We start from the raw sequence: 15,417 nt of genomic DNA, 5'->3' as shown, positions 1-15,417 counted from the left end.
GCCCCCGTAGCCGGCTCACCGTGTTCATGGTTTCGCAGGCTCTTCAGGCCCCAGCATGCCACGAGAACCTGGTCAAAGTGGGAGGCTACATCCTAGGGGAGTTTGGAAACTTGATAGCCGGGGACCCACGGTCCAGGTAGGAGCCCCTGTGGGGGTCAGTGGGGCGTGGGGGTCTGAGCAGAAGGTGGCAGGGGTCCTTGATGCCTGTGTTGACAGCCCAACACAGAAGCTGGGCTTCACTTTCAAGTCCAGCAAAACCACTTTCTTCTGGTCGACATCTTTTAATTTTTTCCTCAAGCAGTGCAGAAAACAGGGATTCTAGTTGAAAATGTAGAGATTGGTCAGGAGGGGAAATTTGCAGTCAGATCTGGAACTGGAAATGGTGTAGAGGAGGGGCCCTTGCTATCATCTCTCCCTGCCATGGCCACTCAGGAGGTCTCTGACAGGCCAAATGTGCAAGGATGTGTGAGGTCACAGTCACTTCCTCCCATCTGCACCCCCAGCCCTCTGATCCAGTTCAACCTGCTGCACTCCAAGTTCCACCTGTGCAGCGTCCCCACGCGCGCACTGCTGCTGTCTGCCTACATCAAGTTCGTGAACCTCTTCCCAGAGGTGAAGACCACCATTCAAGATGTGCTGCGCAGTGACAGCCAGCTGCGGAATGCGGACGTGGAGCTGCAGCAGCGGGCAGTGGAGTACCTGCGGCTCAGCACCGTGGCCAGCACTGACATCCTGGTGGGCAGCCGGCCAGCCCTGCACCCCCGTGCCCCAGACTGCTGCTCTGTGGAGAGCTTTTCTGCTAGTGCCCCCTACCCCCACCCCAGCAATAGGGTCACTTGTCTAGGGTTGAAGTGGGAGGGGCCTCTGGACCACACTCACCCTTTGTTCTTCCCAACAAGGCAACCGTCCTGGAGGAGATGCCCCCATTCCCAGAGCGTGAGTCCTCCATCTTGGCAAAGCTCAAGAAGAAGAAGGGCCCGAGCACGGTGACCGACCTGGAGGAGACCAAGCGGGAGAGGAGTGTTGACGTGAATGGGGGCCCTGAGCCCACCCCCGCCAGTGCCAGTGCCGTGGTGGGTCCTTCACCCACTGTGGCCCCAGACCCTGTCAGGGCCCCAAGCCCTGAGATCTGGGACCAGCAGAGCATTTGCCTGTCAGGGAGAATTTTTTGTTAATTACCAGAGTACGAGCCAAGAGCCCCACAGTAGCCCCAAGCTTGAGGCCTGTGCTCAGGCGCCCGCTCCCACCCCTGGGGCTCTCCACAGACCACTCTTGTGCTCACAGCTGGCCTGTCCCTGGATGCCAGCGTCTCTACCAGATGCATCTTTCACGCTGTCTTCTTGAGTCCAGGCCAGCTCCACACCCTCCCTCCCTTGGCTAGTTTCGAGTGTGGTTGCTACTGCTCTTATGGGACTGCCTTCCTTGCATGGGAGGCCTGTCCATGTGCTCTGTGTTGCTGTGGTACAGACCTGCCTTGCCCTGTTAGAGGTTTTCTAGTGAGTTGGGTGAGAGCAAATTTTACTTGTCGGGTGGGAAATGTCCTTTTAAGGGTTGCATTCACGTTTCTTTTCTGCCTGCATTGGAACTCCGTGAAAGCAGGTGTCTGGCCATCCTGCCAAAGCTTCACGCTGCACACCAGCTGTGTCCCCTTGGCACCGCACCCGCTCCCCAGGAGGCTCCCCAGCTTAGACTTTTCCAGTGGCAGGAATTAAAGCTGCTTAACAGTGTTGGGGCCGCTTTGCCAGGACAAGCCCTTGCAGTGACATGTGCTGTGCTAGTCAGGAGCGTGCTAACATCTGGGTCCTGGTGCTTTTTGATGGGGGGGGGGGGGTCTGCTTGTGTGCTCCATGCTGACCATGTGTCCTCCCGTCAGGCTGAGCCCAACACCTCATCAGAAGGCTCCTCTCCCCCTCCAGCCAGGCGCCCCCACCCTGGCGCTGTCCCTGCACAGGCCCTTTCTCCTGTCCTGATGTGTTGCTGTGTTTGCCTATGGTGCATGCTTAGTGGCTTCTGGCAGCTTGAATTTCATAATGAATTGGCTTTGGAATGAATGATAAATGCATTTTTTGTCCGAAAGAGTCCATTTTGTCTGTGCCTGAGTAATGTACATGGGTTAGCTTTTTATGTTCTCCCACTGTTTTCTTTTCTTTTCTTTTCTTTTCTTTTTTTTTTTTTTTTGTGACCGGTAAGGGGATTGCACCCCTTGGCTTGGTGTTGCCCACACCGCGCTTAGCCAGTGAGCGCACCGGCCATCCCTATATAGGATCCGAACCCGCGGTGGGAGCGCCGCTGCGCTCCCAGCGCCACACTCTCCCGAGTGAGCCACGGGGTCGGCCCCTCCCACTGTTTTCTAACATGCTCTGTGGTGCTAGAGACCTGTGCCTTTGAGCTGGTCCTGTGGGGTGTCAGTAACCAGGTGCCTTGCGGTGCACGACTGGCCCTCAGTCCTCGAGTCCATCTGCCTCGCTCTCAGACATCTTGACACTCTGGTTTTGAAGAGGTCATGAAGGTCATCCTAGCCTATCAAAATTTCTTGATAGGTTGAATTGGCAAAGTGACAGGTTTCCAGAGCAGGAGCACACGTGAAGGTTTGTCTGAACTGATGTTTGTGCTGCACTGGGGCAGGGCCTTCCCAGGGGCGCTGGGCAGTGGCTCTTCTGTGGGGCCCATGCCAGGGCGAAATGGTGGCAGCTCCACCTTGCAGAGAGGGAGGTGTCATCCCAAGCAAGAGGCAGAGGTGTCTGGAGGAACTGTGGGAGGCTGGAGTGCAGGGCTTCCTAATGGCTGGCTTTGAGCAAAGTCACCATGAAGCCTTCCAAGAAACGCTGTGATTGCTTGTCTTAGCCTAGGAAGGCTCTAGGCACTCTCATTCCTCTCCAGCGACTCTGACTCTGAGAGGAGCATGCTTACGGGAGCACAGGAGGGGACTTTGACAGCGGTTTTGACGGTTGTTGTTGGCCCGTCTTTATTTGGTTCTTATTTGAGAAGTAAGGTGCACATGTGCTGCAGGCCTTCTGCGACACCCAGGTCTGCTCACCTAGGCTCAGGATGGACTTTGAGGTGAGCCTGGATTGTAGGATTTGGTGCTTGGCTAAGTGGCTTAGCAGGAGTCAGGAGGAACCTTCCTGCCCCTGGATGTGAGCCGTGTGCTGTCCTCTGAAAAGGCAGCTGAGGGGTCAGCAAGACTCAACGTTGCATTTGGGCGCATTTCTGGCAGTGAGCCCTCTTCAAGGTTAATTCAGTGAATTTCCTGACTTTAAGTGGCACACCTCTTTTCTGACTGTAGATGGTGCCTAGCGAGTGGAGGCTCCGTAAGTGATGTCTGGAGTAGAGAGCCCTGAGGTCTCTGCCACATGCTTTCCTCAGTGCTCAGAAGACGGACAGGGGGCAGACACTAGTGGTGGGCTGGGGGTTGAGGAAGGAGGAGCAGGACAGAAGGGGAGGTGTCACTCTTGGCTAAATTCTTCTCAAGATCTTTCTGGGATTAGCTTGGGAGGGGAGGCACCACCTCGAGAGGGTGATGACATGTCTGGATTTTACATGAAACACATTGGCATGTTGTATTTTGGTGTAATATTGGCCAAGATATCTTTTACTTAAGATCATAGATGATGCCAGAGCATTGTTTTTCTTAGCAAAAATCTGCTCCCCTTGCACATGTGGAGCAGGCTGGGCTCTTGACATCCTGTGGCTAGGGCTTCCTAGGGGTGCGCATCGGGAGGGCCAAATGAAGCACCACAGGCATCCTGACCTCCAGTGGAGGAGCCTGGAGCCCTCATAGGTTAAGTCTTTGTACAGGGTGCTTTTTGCTGTCTGAATTTCTGCTGTCGTGTTGTCTGAGGGAGGAGGTGTAAGTTGTGCAGTCTGGGCACCAGAGATGTCCCCAGGTTCAAAAAGAGAAGAGGAGGTGAAGGGACAGTGGGGCAGAGCCCAGAGGGGGTGTTGTGTCTGGCCTGCAAGGTCCTCCCCACAGAGCAGACTTGCTTGCAGCCTCTTGTAACTTTTGGGGCATATGTTTTATTTAATTGGACAAAAGGGGTTTCCTACTTTAAAAAGAGTTTGAAACCACAGATATATTTGAACCATTAATCAGGAACCAGTGGTAAAAATCTTTGAATAAGTGGCTGAGGAGGAATTAGCCCCATTCAGGCTGCAGGTGTATCCTAAGAAGATGACTTTCTTGCATAATTCACAGCTCTTGTAGCTCCTCAGGTGGTCACATTCCTTGTATTAGTCTGTTTCTGTTGCTTATAACAAAATACCAGGAACTGGGTGATTTATCAAGAAAAAAAATTTATTGCTTACAGTTTTGGAGGCTGGAAAGTATACAGTGCAGGGGACACAGCTGGTAAAGGCCTTGGTGGTGGCAACAGTGACTCAGGGGTCTCACATTGCACGATGGTGGAAGCAGAGAGAGAACAGAGAGCAGCCTCTTCATTTACTCTCTTTTAACGCCCTCAGAACCACGCCCCTGACCACCATTTTTAATCCATTCACTCCTGCACGGTCCTACAATCTAATCAGCTCTTTAAGGCTCCACCTTTCAGTTACCAGAATAGGATTTCCACCCTCTTGACTGTCACAGTGGAGGCCAGGTTTCTAATACATAAACTTGGGGGACACAATTCAAGCTTCAGTGAGTTTGGGGGGGACATTCAGTCCACTACAATCCTGGTGATAAAATGATTAGTAAAATGGTAGAGTGTGTATTCAAATTAGATCAACCTCAGGTGTGGAGGAGGCAGAAAACTGCCTTTTGATGGTTTCATCTGTATACTTCCCACTTCAGACATTTCCAGTATCTTCTCTTGCCAGCTCCTCTGCGGCCCTCTGGGGCCCCCTCCTCTTACAGAGGTTCGCAGTCACAAGAGCAGAGCCCAGGAGCCTGCCCTGTCTTTGACCCCCTCACACCCCCCTTGGAGCCGCTGGCCCCTAGCAGAAACCTGCTTTGCCTGGCAAGGTTTGTCTTTGGGCCTCACCTGGCACCTGGGAAGCCTGGGGTAGGCTGTGGGGCTCTGTGGCTCAGACCCACACCCTCTTTGCATAACACATATTTTGTAATGTCTTATTTATCTCGAAGTAAAAGTCATGCATAATATCACATATCTACACATGTAATTTTTCAAAAATGCAGTGCTACACCCTAACTTAATATAAAGTTGAAATGCCCTGAGGCTGAGCCAGGGGCCAGGGGACAGGGCCAGTGCCCACTGCTGGTATTTCTTTGTGCTGCAGAAAGCACAGCCTTCTCTCGGTTCACAGTGTGGTTTCATTCTTGGAAGAATCAGCAAACTGAGCAAAACACATGTTGTAAGATGGCATCGGGATGTAATCTCAGATAATGTAAACTGATTTTTTACTTTCATGAATGTCCAGTGGAACATTCAAAAGTCATTCAAGATGAGTCTTAAGGCAGGATATGTCACATCTCTGGTTTTTTGACTGAAGAGCCAATAGTATCCTGTAATCGTAGTGACCACCAAACCTCCATATCTCTAGGATGCCCCTCGTGGGGTGGGATGTCTCTGCCACTAAAAGCCGCTGAGCACAGCGTCCACGTGTGAGTGTCATAAGGTGTAGCGGGTCCTCCCGGTGCACGGCCGTTGGGTGGCAGGACCACAGTGCCCAGAGCAGAGCCAAGGTCCTACCTTGTGGCCACTGGTGTCTCTGCCATGGCAAAAGGCAACTGTGCTGTGGTGTCTGAAGAGTGAGTTTAACAGTGCTTTCATAGTGGCTCTTTTCTTGTGCCTCTGCCAAAAGGCAATTATTTTTTAAAAAATACCCATTCTGTAGACTTTTTACCTATTTTTTTCCCCTATAACTTTATAAAACTTAACAATTAACTAAGAATGCACCTCTGATAAGTTACTTCCTTATTACTTTTTCATCTTTTTAGCTTACTTCTTTTTGGACAATTGACAGTAGTAATTGGTATGGTCTTATTTCTTAAACCATACATTTCTTTTTGATCTCTTCCATGGCAAAATTTTTTTCAGAACTTTTTTTCATTGTAATAGCATTTGTGAAAATGTAGGCTATTCTTCTAGTGTGGAAGTGTGGCTAATCTTTAAGTGTAATTATCTTTAGGCTGGACTCTGGGTGTACTTGCTTCTCAGAAAATGGCTGTGAGTCCCCACTTCCTGGTCAGCAAGTCTCCAGGCTGCCCATTGACCCTTCAGCAGCTCTCCCTGGCCACTGGAACCCTGTGGACACCATGTGGGGAGAGGCCACATGCACTCGAGTGTCCTTGGAGTTGGCTGTGCCAGAAAGGTTCCACGTTGACACTCTCCTTCCTTCTTTTCCAGTCTACGCCTTCTCCGTCGGCAGACCTGCTGGGTCTGGGGTCTGCTCCCCCTGCCCCCACGGGCCCCCCACCCTCCTCTGGCGGCGGGCTGCTCGTGGACGTGTTCTCAGACTCGGCTTCTGCAGTTGCACCTCTTGCTCCTGGCTCCGAAGACAACTTTGCCAGGTAGTCAGGTCTCCTGAGTCCTGAAGGCAGGGCCCTCCTGGCTTCGGGCGTGGCCCACGGTCAGCTGGACAGAGTGGGCAGTGGTGTTTGCCTCCTGGGCACTACTTGGCAGAGGCCGTGGAGGCTGCCATGCTATGGGAGGGTTTTCTCAGTGCTCCCCCAGACCTTTGTAGATCGCTAGTCTTCATTGGCTGAAGACAGTTCTCATGCTCAAGAAGGAAAGTAAGGTAAAAACAAGCCCCCGGGCTGGTTGTCAGTCGTGTCTGTGTGTGTGGAGAGGTCTGGTCGTGTTGTTTTGGCTGTTCTTTTTAGAGTGTGTGATTGACGCCCGTCGTGGTGGTAGTTTTCTTTCCTTTACCCTCCTCTCTAGTCCAGCTGCGTTCAGCTCTGACTCAAACCATCACATCCTTGTCTGCCTCCTCTTTTTAAAGAACACTCTTTAGTTGCTGAACTGTTCACTTGTCCCACAAGCCTGTCCTCTGCAGCCTGTGTTGGTCCTCTTCCTGTGGCCACGCTCTGCCTGTCCTTGTCCTCTCTCTGCCCTGACTCTCCTCAGACATGTCAGCGCGTCCTGGCTTCCTGTGCACAGAGGTCTCTGCTCAGGCGTCTTCACTCCCTGTTTCCTCCCACTTTCAAAACAGAAGTGCCCGACTGCTGTCCCCAGCACTTGTTCTTTCGAATGGTCCTGTGTGTTTCCCTCCTGCTGTCTGTCTCTCACCCCGTCTCTCCTGCTTTCACATCCGGTCCCCTCTCCCGAACCAGTCCCCCTCACCTGCCAGCCCTGCAGAGTGGGAGCACGGATGCACACTTCTGTCCTGGGTGTGGATTAGAACGTCTGCGAGGAATGGCCCTATGTCCCCAGCTTTGAAGACTCGAGCAGAGTCAGAACTCTCGTGGCTTCGAGCTTCCTCATCCTTTGTGTTCAAACTGCGAACTAATTCCCATTCCTGTCACGTGTTGAAACATTGCTCAGGAATGAGAGGTGTCTGCAACACAGCTTTGGCTTTGGTACAGGTGGCCTTGCTCTGACTGAGAGCAGGCTTCTTACTGCTTTTCGGATTTCTGAGTTTGAGAACCCAGCTTCTAAGGCCCTCGCAGTGGAAGCTGCTGTGTGTCCTGGGGAGGGTGTGGGCCCCACGCTGGAGGCCCTGGTCTGGGTGGTGGTCTTCGTGGAGACTGGCAGGGCAGGGGCCTCCCTGGGCACTCTTAGCCTTTGCTGTGTCCCAGTGGCTGGGCTTCCCAGGTGGCCCTAAGGGGCAGCTGGTGGCGTATGTGAGGGAGGAGGGGACGAATGTGTGGCAGCCCCGACAGCATTGCGGCCCCTCCTTTCCTGGGCACGGCCCTCCCACACCTGCCTCTTCTCCGTGTGGCTGCTCTGGAAGTGGTGCGTGGCCCCTGCTCTTTCGTCACGTTGGGCAGCTCTGGAGGCCCAGCATTGGCACAGTCTCCTGTGGGACTTGGCGTGTGCTGGAGCTTGGCCGTCTTGGCCTTGATTGGGCTACAAAGGGTGGTCAGGTGTGTGAGGTGTATCTGGGACACATTGGAAGGACAGAGTACTGTGGGGCAAGCTCAGCCACTGAGGTTGCTGGGGATGGAGGCTGCAGGGATTTCTCTGTCATGCAATGGGTGATACATCACTAGCCCCCATATCCTCGACAGACTCCAGTTTAGAGTGGTTTAGTCCAAATCAAGTGTGTCAGCTCCATGGCCTGGTGCCTGCACCGGCCCCTTCCATGGAGTTGCAGCTGGTGGGTGGAGCAGTGACCCTGGAGCAGGGGGTTCTCCTGGCCACTCGTGTTATGGAATGGTTGTCCGTTGTGGTAAGTTCCAGGTGAAATACAGTAGCACGTGTTCTAAGATGTGTTTGGGAAAACTGTTCTGCATATTGTACAGACTGCCTCTGACTTTGTGAAGCTTCATGTATGGCCAACACTGGATAGTTAGTCAGTTGGGGGTGGCCTCAGAAGAGGCAGAGGGCAGCTGTGGCCTCCGAGGATATGTGTGTGTGGGTGCCACAGCCTGAGGCAGAGGAGCAGGGCTGCGCCAGCTGAAGCCTGCCTGTCTCACTGACCGTGGCTCTCACTGCCTCTGTCACGGGTGTCGTCTTCCTGTGTTGCTTGAGGCAGCCCCAGCCTGGCGGCAGCGGAGCTAATTTCTGAGGACCCAGCTGGAAGTGCTCACGATGCTGATGAACTGGTCTCGCAGGGTGGGCACTTGCAGTAAAGTTAGGAAGGACAGGAGGGCACTGGTGTCATGGGTCTTGATCTCCTCTGAGTCCGTGTACACTGATGTGGGGTTTTTGAGGTGTGGGCTGCGCCCCTATGTGCTGCATGGGGCCCCACCTCCTCATCCCAGTTCTCTCATTCCTGAGCTGTACCTGCTGAGGAGCCCTTGCCCTGGGGGCATATGAACGGCCCACCTCTCTCTCCTTGCCTTTGGTGCCCATTCCCTGTGTATTTGTAATTTATGTTAGAGAAGAAAACTTCAAGCTCTTCTGAGATAAACACAAGTGAAAACTAACATAGGTTGTTTTATTTCTTCTAATTCCATGTAGTGTAGATGTCCTGTAGTGAACAAACCCCTGGGCTCCCTGTGCAGCTTAGTAGCACTGTTTAGGGAGGGGAGGCAAAGAGGGGAGGGAGCGCTGCGAGGGTCCTCACCTGGGTGGAAGTTCAGTGCCCGTGTTGGATGGAGTCTGTGGGTCTGACCAGAAAGTGTGTGTGCATGTGTGGTTCATGCCCTGTCCTGTCTGTATCCACGAGACACCGTGAGCTGTGGTTCAGCCACCCCCAGGCCTCGTCGGGACACTCTATGTCACTATTTTTGACTCTCTTCCTTCTCTAGTGGCCTCTTGCTATGATGGTCTTTGGAATGTTTTTCTACTTTTTCTTCCCTCATGCCCCAAAGAGATTTTTCTGCCTTAGTGTGCTTGAAACCCTTTTTCAAAGCGAACCCTTGTGTTTCCAGTGGGTGGCTTAAAGTGACACACTGCTGTCTCTTTTCTTCCAGGTTCGTTTGTAAAAATAACGGTGTGTTGTTTGAAAACCAGCTGCTTCAAATTGGACTTAAGTCTGAATTTCGGCAGAATTTAGGTATGTATTTTAATTACTTAATGAAAACTGATGAATTAATGGGAAATAATGAGAAAATATTTGCAAATCACATATTGGTAAAGTATTAAAATCCAGAATGTATAAAGAACTCCTATAAAGGACTTGAACAGACATTCTCCAGAGAAGATACACAGAGGTCAACAGCACATGAAGACATGCGGGGCATCATGGTCATTAGGGAAAAGCAAATGAAAACTGCAGTGAGACACTGCCCACTCCCGTTAGGGTGGCCGTTGTAAAACAAACAGAATGACAAGCGCTGGCGAGGATGTGGAAAGACAGGCGCCCCTGTGCACTGCTGATGGGACTGTGAACAGTGCAGCCGCTGTGAGAACAATATGGTGGGTCCTCAGAAAGTTAAAAATGAAGTTACTGTCCTGTGCAGCAATTCCACTTCTGGGTCTAGAGCCGAAAGAATTGAGAGCAGGGTCTTGAAGAGGTGTTTGCACACCCAGGTTCACAGCAGCATCATTCACAGCAGCCAAGAGGTGGGCGGGTGCCACCCAGGTGTCCACTGACAGATGGATAGATGAGGAAAACGTTGTCAATCCACGCAGTGGAATATTATTCAGCCTTAACAAGGAAGGAAATTCTGACATGCTGCAACATGGATGAACCTTGGGGACACTATGCTATGTGAAATAAACATGTTACAAAAGGACAAACACTATGTGATTCCACTCATGTGAGGTCCCTAGAGTCGTCACATCCACGGAGACAGGAACTGGGGAGGAGATGGGGTGCTGGTGTTTAATGGGGACAGAGCTTCAGTTTGGGAAGATGAGGATTCTGGAGATGGACGACGGTGATGGCCGCACAGCAGTGTGAATATGCTTAATGCCACTGAGCTGTGCCCTTAAAAATGGTCAAGATGGTAAATGTTATGTATACCTTATCACGATTTTAAAAAAGAGAAGAAAAAAAGCTATTGAGTCAAAAAAAAAATTATGCCCACCAAACGGTTGGAGCTGCTGCTGCTGTGGGCCCCTCCTGAGCCGTACATGCCCCCTCGCTCCCAGGGCACCCTCCTTGAGCCTTGCGAGGACTCTTGTGAAAAAAAAAAGGGTAAGAGTACACCCACTCTCCAGGGACCTTTCAGGGACATGAGGAGGAGGAACAGAATTAACTCAGGGACATGTCCTATTGAGAAGGGGTTACACTGTATTCCTGTGGGAATGATGACTTCACCTAGGTTTCGGGTTTTGGTTTTTAGTTTGTGGGAGGAGTGATGCCAAACTGCCTGTCCTTTTCAGAATATGTCAAGTTTACTTTCTTTCCTGAATTCAAAGGATGTTAAAATATTCACAAAGATTTATGTAAAGATTTTTACTGTGATATAAATGATCGGGAACAGTGGAACATCCTGAATGTGTGCTTGCACGTAGACGATGGCAGGCACAGTGAAGGCTCAGAGTGCATTGTTTCTGAAGGACAGTTCCCACCCGACCTGGACAGCAGCCACACTGTGTGGCTGGTGGGTGCAGGTCCAGCCAGGCCCCTCTAGGAGGAGGCAGTGGAATCAGGTCTATGTCTGCGTGTTGCAGTCGCAGGGCAGGACCAGCAGAGGCCAGTGTGATCGTGATTTCCCTGGAGAAGGTGCCCCCTGGGTTCTTCCCTGTCCACACGTGTGTGGTCCCACCCATCCATATGTGGCATGGAGAAGGAGGCTGTAGGAGAAGGGCAGGGTAAGAGTCGCCCCTGAGAGATACAAGGATTAATAATCCCTGTTTCCAACTTTGGCATGTTATTTTTAAAACTAGAAAAAATTTGCTCTTAATTGTAACAACAGTCCGTCATTAACAATAATAACCTTAAATTTAACTGCGATTATAGGGGCTGTTTTGTTTTTCACTGTTAATTTTCAGGATAAGCGAAATGAAGTGTGTAAATAAACTGTTTTTGTTTCCTTCTAGGTCGGATGTTTATATTTTATGGTAACAAGACCTCCACACAGTTCTTGAGTTTTACTCCGACACTAATCTGTTCAGATGACCTGCAGTCTGATATCCTTGGCTCCATTTCCCCCATGCCCACAGATGTCATTGGGGATCTAGAGGAAGCTTTTGGGAAGGTTTTTCTTTGTTTTTTGCTTCAGTCGCAATAGCAAGGTGTCTGCAGTAGGTCAGGCGGCCCACCATCCGAGAGCTGGCCTTTGATGGCGCATCTGGAATTGCACACGTCGGTCTCATTTGGCTCGTTTGAGTCCCTTTCTTTCTCAGCTCGTTTTGTTCTCCCACGACATCACCCGGAAGTCCCTTCTGAGCCCTGGTCTCGGGTGTGTGAAGTCTCACAGCTGGGGCCCTTGCCATCCATGTACTCGGGAAGGCTTGTGTTTGCCCTGGCGACTCTTCGTTCAGCCTGAAGGCTTGTCCCTTAATAAATATCAGAACTGTTCCTAGAGCTTGTCCAGCTAAAGATGGAAAAGCTGGTGTCAGCTCTGTTGTCCATATACCCCTTCCTCCAAGGATAGGTCCACCAAATCCAGTCAGGGTAAGGAGGGCCCCAGCTTGACCACAGACTGTGACGCTTCCCTTGGGATTTGTAGACACAAGTGAAGCAGTAACCACCTTACCATGGACCAGATCTGTGTTTATTTTAAGGTGAATACAATTAAACACAGATTATTAAAGTATTTCAAGACAGTCATTAAAAATACACATATGTAGGATCAACTGTATTAGATTCTTTGTCCAAGAGCAGGAGCATAAGCTCTGACTCCCACAGAGTCCCCTTGTAGATGTCTCTTCTTCTGGAGTTCACTGGGCTCTGCAGGGCCAGGGGATGGCACAGAATGGCTGGTGGGCACATGGTCTGGAGGGAAGGAGAGAAGGATCCAGTCTTGGTTATAAAGGTTGTTTCTTCAGGGTGGCCACAGACAAGCCCTTTGTCAGCATAAAGATAAACATTGGTCAGAATACGGCAGATTTTTTTTCTGATTCATAGTGCTCAGAAGCCCGTTCCTAGAATTCTTAAAAATTGTCTGGTTATAGTACTGAGTTCTAGTTTCTGTTAACGACAACAAAAACCTATATGTAAGTACCAGACTTTTATGAGTTTCATAAAATCAAAACAAATAAGTAAAATAGCCAATATATAATCTAAGTGACTTTTTACAAATAAGGGGTCAGTTTGGGAATAGTGAGATTACAAGTAGTGTTTGGTGGATTGTGTGGGCACGTGGGGCGTAGCATGGGTGGAAGGGCAGGGCTGGGACGTGTGGGGCCCGTGTCCGGTGTGGGGCGTGTGCTCACCTCCGCAGGTCATGCTGGGACTGGGGGCCCAGCACCTCCAGCTGACCACTGCTACTTGACTGGGCCTGCTTTTCCAGAGTTGGTCGGGACTCCTTAACGTGCACACATCTGAACCTGCAGACCAAGCCAGTGGACCCCACTGTGGACGGGGGCGCGCAGGTGCAGCAGGTGGTCAACATAGAGTGTGTGTCCGACTTCACAGAGGCACCAGTCCTCAACATTCAGTTTAGGTAAGAGCTGTCCATGCATCCCAGGTCATGGAGTACATGTGGTTCATACTGGTGCATGCTGGGCACTGTACCCTCAGAGTTCAGGACAGGAGGGGAGAAGTGAGCTGGAACGGCATTGGTGGCTGCCGGAGGACCTTTCTGAGCCCAGTGCTTTCATGCTGAGGAGCCCGCCCACAGGCTGGGGGCAGCCAGTTGAAAGGGAGCTGCAGAGTGCTGGTGGCTGCACCCTCCAGACCCTGGCCCAGGGTGTGTGTTTCTGTATCCATATACTCAGACGATACATGCTATTTTGCTTATTTTTAAAGACATAAGTGGTGGTGTGACTGTTTGTTAATATCATTTTTCTTTTTTTTTCTGAGCTCTTTATTAATAATGCCATTAATGTCATTTCTCAATGACTACAAAGGTGTGTATATAGTCAACCAGTTCCCTGCTGGATTCCTGTATGAGTCAGTTTTGTGTTGCTATAACAGAACACCTGAGACTGGGTATTTATAAAGAAAAGAGGTTTATTTGGCTCACGATTCTGGGACAGCTGAATCTGGTGTGGGCCTCAGGCTGCTTCTACTCATGGCGGAAAATGGCAGGCAGCTGGTGGGTACAAGCAGATCACATGGCAAGAGGAAACAAGAGAGAGAGAGGAGGTGCCAGGGTCTTTTAAACAACCAGCTCTCATGGGAACTAATTGAGATCTCACTCAGGTCCCCTTCCCTTAGGGAGAGCATTAATCTATTCATGAGGGATCAACCCCCATGACTCAAACAGTTCCTAACACTGCCACATCAAGAATCAGATTTCCACATGAGTCTTGGTGGGGACAAGACGTCCAAACTCTATCAGTGCTCATGGAGTTAAAATATTTGGAGAAGCACATTTTCAAATAATAAAAATACGCAGAACTTAAGATTGTGTACTTTGCAGAATTTAGGGAGGTAGATGTAAAAATTTTGTTTAATTCTGTAGGAAAATGCTATTCTTTAGTCTTTTCATGGAAAAAAACACCCCACGCAATTTACACAGACTTGGAGTTCTGGACAACAGATTGACAGGGACAAGTGAAGCGGTGGCGGGAGTCCTGAGTGGGGAGTCCTAGCGAGGAGGGGGAGGGGCTTGTCCCCACCCTCGGCACAGCGCCGTTCTCCTCATCTGCGAATGAGGTTGCACACTAGGCTGCATGTGGTGTGATGCACCAGACATCCTGATTGTGGGGGTTTGTTGCTCAGTCCCCCTTAAAGAACACACTGGGCTCTCGTTGACGGTGGGGACAGCCTTACACACGTGGCACTTTCCTGTTCTCTGAAGACTTGCAAGCTAGGAGTTTCTGTCTGTCCATTTATTCTTTTCAATACATCTCTCTGGCCCATAGGTATGGGGGCACCTTTCAGAATGTGTCCGTTAAGCTGCCCATCACACTGAACAAGTTTTTCCAGCCCACAGAAATGGCTTCTCAGGATTTCTTTCAGCGCTGGAAGCAGTTGAGCAAGTGAGAGGCCTGTCCTGTAAGGGGTGGGGGGGAGTGGGCAGGAGTCTGGGGGGGGAGGGGTCATTTACAATATGGTCTTCGAGGCTCTGACCCAGCTTAGAATACTTACTCTTGTCGTTACTTCCATAGTCCACAACAAGAAGTACAGAACATTTTCAAAGCAAAGCATCCAATGGACACGGAAATTACTAAAGCAAAGGTAAATGCCTGTGTGGGGACATTCCCAGAGGTGGGTACACTGCCTGTGACCCAGCGTCAGTATTCCCATTCTCCTATTTCTTTTGGACAGATTATTGGATTTGGTTCTGCACTCCTTGAAGAAGTTGATCCTAATCCTGCAAATTTTGTGGGAGCTGGTATCATACATACCAAAACCACCCAGATTGGTTGCTTACTACGTTTGGAGCCAAATCTACAAGCCCAGGTCAGGCCTCTTGAGGAAACTACTGAATGCACTTAAATGGATTTTCATTGTGGCATAGTTTTTACACAGTGAGGTGCATAGATCTTAAGTATAGTTCTATCAGTTTTGATCAGTGTGTACACTCATGTAACTGCCGCCCTATCCACATGTGTGACATTTGCATCACCCCAGAAGTGTCCTGGCTGCCCCCAGAGGCTGCCACTGTGACCTAGTCATGCCACGGGCTCTGAGCTCTGAGCTATATGTCCTATGCTGCCAGTGTGACTGGTGCCCCAGCACAGCCTCAGGCTCCTGACCTTGTTTCTGCTTGTGTCAGGGCCATTCCTCTCTCCACTGAGCCGTGCTTCTCCTCGTGGATATACTATACTGCCCTGGTCCTCCTGATGATGGGCTTCTGTTTAAGTCCATTTGAGTGACACCCATGAGTACAGCTGCCGGCTCATAGGG

The 15,417-nt window shown here is 50.6% G+C and overlaps 1 protein-coding gene across 2 annotated transcripts in view; it reads left to right on the top strand.

Moving 5' to 3' along the window:
- AP2A2 (adaptor related protein complex 2 subunit alpha 2) overlaps positions 1 to 15,417 on the top strand; it is a 110,930-nt gene that overhangs the window by 93,348 nt on the left and 2,165 nt on the right. For both annotated transcript variants that reach the window (XM_063093427.1, XM_063093426.1), the window contains exons 12-21: positions 39 to 136; positions 504 to 735; positions 900 to 1,073; positions 6,306 to 6,469; positions 9,479 to 9,561; positions 11,496 to 11,587; positions 12,942 to 13,063; positions 14,430 to 14,546; positions 14,676 to 14,745; positions 14,836 to 14,970. In XM_063093427.1, the coding sequence (XP_062949497.1) occupies positions 39 to 136; positions 504 to 735; positions 900 to 1,073; positions 6,306 to 6,469; positions 9,479 to 9,561; positions 11,496 to 11,587; positions 12,942 to 13,063; positions 14,430 to 14,546; positions 14,676 to 14,745; positions 14,836 to 14,970 (1,287 nt within the window). The remainder of the gene's footprint in view (positions 1 to 38; positions 137 to 503; positions 736 to 899; positions 1,074 to 6,305; positions 6,470 to 9,478; positions 9,562 to 11,495; positions 11,588 to 12,941; positions 13,064 to 14,429; positions 14,547 to 14,675; positions 14,746 to 14,835; positions 14,971 to 15,417) is intronic.

The sequence above is a fragment of the Cynocephalus volans genome, chromosome 4 (genome assembly GCF_027409185.1).
Source record: "Cynocephalus volans isolate mCynVol1 chromosome 4, mCynVol1.pri, whole genome shotgun sequence".
NCBI lineage: Eukaryota > Metazoa > Chordata > Mammalia > Dermoptera > Cynocephalidae > Cynocephalus > Cynocephalus volans.
This window is presented reverse-complemented; position numbering and strand designations above follow the sequence as displayed.